The 2,905-nt window shown below is 51.6% G+C and overlaps 1 protein-coding gene across 1 annotated transcript in view; it reads right to left on the minus strand.

Moving 5' to 3' along the window:
• LOC109305242 (lymphocyte antigen 6E-like) overlaps nucleotides 1-1,962 on the minus strand; it is an 8,438-nt gene extending 6,476 nt beyond the window's left edge. The window contains exons 1-2 of the mRNA XM_019528249.1: nucleotides 1,795-1,962; nucleotides 286-405 (exon numbers count right to left, since the gene is read on the minus strand). Coding sequence (XP_019383794.1) covers nucleotides 286-405; nucleotides 1,795-1,846 — 172 coding nt within the window. The 5' untranslated portion in view covers nucleotides 1,847-1,962. The remainder of the gene's footprint in view (nucleotides 1-285; nucleotides 406-1,794) is intronic.
• Between the last annotated feature and the right edge of the window lie 943 nt (nucleotides 1,963-2,905).

The following is a 2,905-nucleotide window of genomic DNA, read 5'->3' on the forward strand; positions in this document are numbered from 1 at the left end:
TCTCGCACACCGCCATCACAGCCCCACCTTTGACCAATAGCCTCCCTGGTAATTAATGAGAATCTTTAGCAATTATCTCGGGCTTGGCATGCAAACGAACATCAATTATACCTCCCGCCGCTGAAGCGAGGTAGAGAACTGTACCATTGCCATTGGGAAAGCGCAACAGGAGTTAAGTGCCTTGCCCAAGGCTGGAGGGGGGAGGCAGTGTCATAGCACAGCTGGCTGCGGACACCCAGGCGGGTAGCAGGGCGAGCTCTGCTAGTCAACAAAACTGAGTCTTACCAGGGGGGTTCATGCTGACGGTGGTGCTGCAGTATTTGGCATCGTCCGGGCAGTCGTCAGGCACCATGCACAAGTCATTGCTGGTCTGCGCGTTGCACATATAACATATCAGCGCATGAGCTGAGGAAGGACACGTCATTCAAGTCACAACCATGGGAGATAAAACAAGCATCCGCTTCCCCTAGCCTACTCCCAGCCCCCTTAGCTTCTGCCCTACGTCTCAAAGCACTTCCTGCGGTCTATTGTCTTGCCCTAGAAAACGCAGCCTGTAGGGTTTGCTCGAGCAGATCCATCGTTTCAGCTCCCTCACCTCCAAGAGCAACTGGGGCTAATGCTTCCTTGCAGGAAAACCCTCCTGCACAGATGGGACCGAGGCAGATGTGCTGTTCCAGATGTAAAGCACTGGCTTTCATCAGGCCTTAGCGAGGGCACATGTTTCTCTGCAGCTGTGAGGAGCAATAAGGGGCTCTGTTATAACAACATGAGAACTGCATTTTCTGGGTCAGACCATAGATCCATCTTGTGTCACACAGGGGCAGCGAGCGAATGCTAAAAGGGAGAGTTACCAAGGTCTGACCAGGTTTTTCCCCATGCTGTTCCTCTCTCGCTTGCAGCCTCCAGCATTTAAGGTCGAGGAAGTGCTAATTCAAAGGCCGTGCCCCTCAGTCCCATGCTCAATAAGTCCTGATGCCCCTTTCCTCCAAGAACACATCCAGTCCTTTTTTGGATCTGGCTAAACCACCAACTTCCACCACATCTGGTGGTCACGAGCTCCACACTTTAATTACCTTCAGTGTAAATAAGAACATCTTTGGTGCTCATTTACAGGTTTAACTGACTCCTAGTTTCATGCTGTGACCCCTACTTCTTGTCTGATGAGAGACAGTCAATAATAAATCCTTCCTGACTTCCTCTTCCCCATTTCTGGAGGGTGTTGGTGGTAGCCATGTTGGTCTAAAGACATAGGCCAGATTCTTTGGGTAGATGTGATATCTTTTATTAGACCAACTAAATAGTTGGAAAAACTGTTCTTTGCAAGTTTTCGTGTACAAACACCCTTCTTCATGTGCAAAGACTCTCCCTCTACCTGAAGAAGGGCGTTTGTGCTCAAAAACTTGCAAAGAACAATTTTTCCATCTATTTGGTTGCTCTAATAAAAGATATCACATTCGCCCAAAGAGCCTCGTCTGCTTCTTCACCACTTAGTATTTTGTACAGCTTTATATTCCCCACCTCAAGTATCTCTTTTATAAAATGACTAAGTCTGGCCTCTTTAGTCTCTCCTCCCAGGGAAGCCCCTCCATACTGAATAGGACATCCCTTACTCAGACCCCCACAGGAATAAATCCGAGAGACATCCTGGAGGGGAGCTGAGTTTTCCCCATCCTCTTCCCAGTGCCTTTTCATAGGTCCGAAATAGTGGGCACGGCAAAATGCAACCGACCCAGCCCCGCTCATCACTTCTGCATGAGCTCTAGCATGGCCCGACACGAACCCCGGGAGCCTCACCTTGTTCTGCGTACAGGACTGTAGCCAGGAGCACCGTCAGGAAAGACTTCATCTCAGCTGGTGTTTCTCAGCCGATGCAGCAGGGAGGGTTTATATACCTCCTCGGGGCTGGGATAGCTGCAGAAGAAAGACTTGGAAAGGCCGGTTCCTGATGTGGGCCGGGCCATGAATAATGCTATGTTTTAGCTCGGAAAGTACCTGTGCAACAGGGCTTCGGTACCAATTGTTGGCCACAAACCGCTCGTGGGAGCTGAGCGCTGGCTCCCCTCCAAGGATCTCGCTCGCTGCCTCCGCCCAAACTTGCATTGGCCTCTGGTTGTTGGAGGCTGGAAGCAGCTGGGAGAGGTTAAGCAATGAAGTTATGCGGCTGCACTGGCTGGGGTGGGGTGCAGGGCATCACTTTGGATGTGGTTATAGATGAATCCTTGGTAGGACTCTGGGTGCTCCTTGTCTGTGAGACCTGAGCAGCTGATTAGGGACAGTGCCAGGCGCTGGATAAGCACTAAACAGAGACATCCCCTGCCCCGAAGAGCTTGCAATCTGGCAGCGCATGGAGGCAGATAGGACAAGGAGCTAAGCTTGGAGCTATGATGGGCCTCAAGGCATCAGCAGCTTGACTGTCACCAGCTTCTGAATTATGTGCCAGCTCACAGGACAGCTTTAAAGATGGCTTTGAGGGACAGCCTTGAGGATGCTTCCAGGAAGGGGCTTGTTGGACAATCTCAGAAGTGGCCGATGAGATTGTCATGCTGCCAAAAACAGGCACGGTTGTGAGAGCCACTGGAACATGCTGTCCACCATGCTGGCATCCACAGTCTCTGAGCTGGGCTTGTGAGCTCCAGGTACAGCTGAAGACAGGCAGCCAGCGAGGGGCATCCGTGCGCCAACTCTGACTGTGTCCTGGAGTCATGGAAATACGGCTGAACCCATGCCTGAACTTCCACATCTGTCAGCCCATGCTGCAGGGGGTGGCTCCAGGGGTTTTCATAGATTTCATAGACATTCGGGCTGGAAGGGACCTTGGAAAATCGTCGAGTCCAGCCCCCCGCCCAAAGGGCAGGAAGTCACCTGGGGTCATAGGATCCCAGCAAGATAAGCGTCCAATTTGCTT

This window comes from Gavialis gangeticus, unplaced genomic scaffold, assembly GCF_001723915.1.
Source record: "Gavialis gangeticus isolate Ggan-Ray unplaced genomic scaffold, GavGan_comp1, whole genome shotgun sequence".
Lineage (NCBI taxonomy): Eukaryota > Metazoa > Chordata > Crocodylia > Gavialidae > Gavialis > Gavialis gangeticus.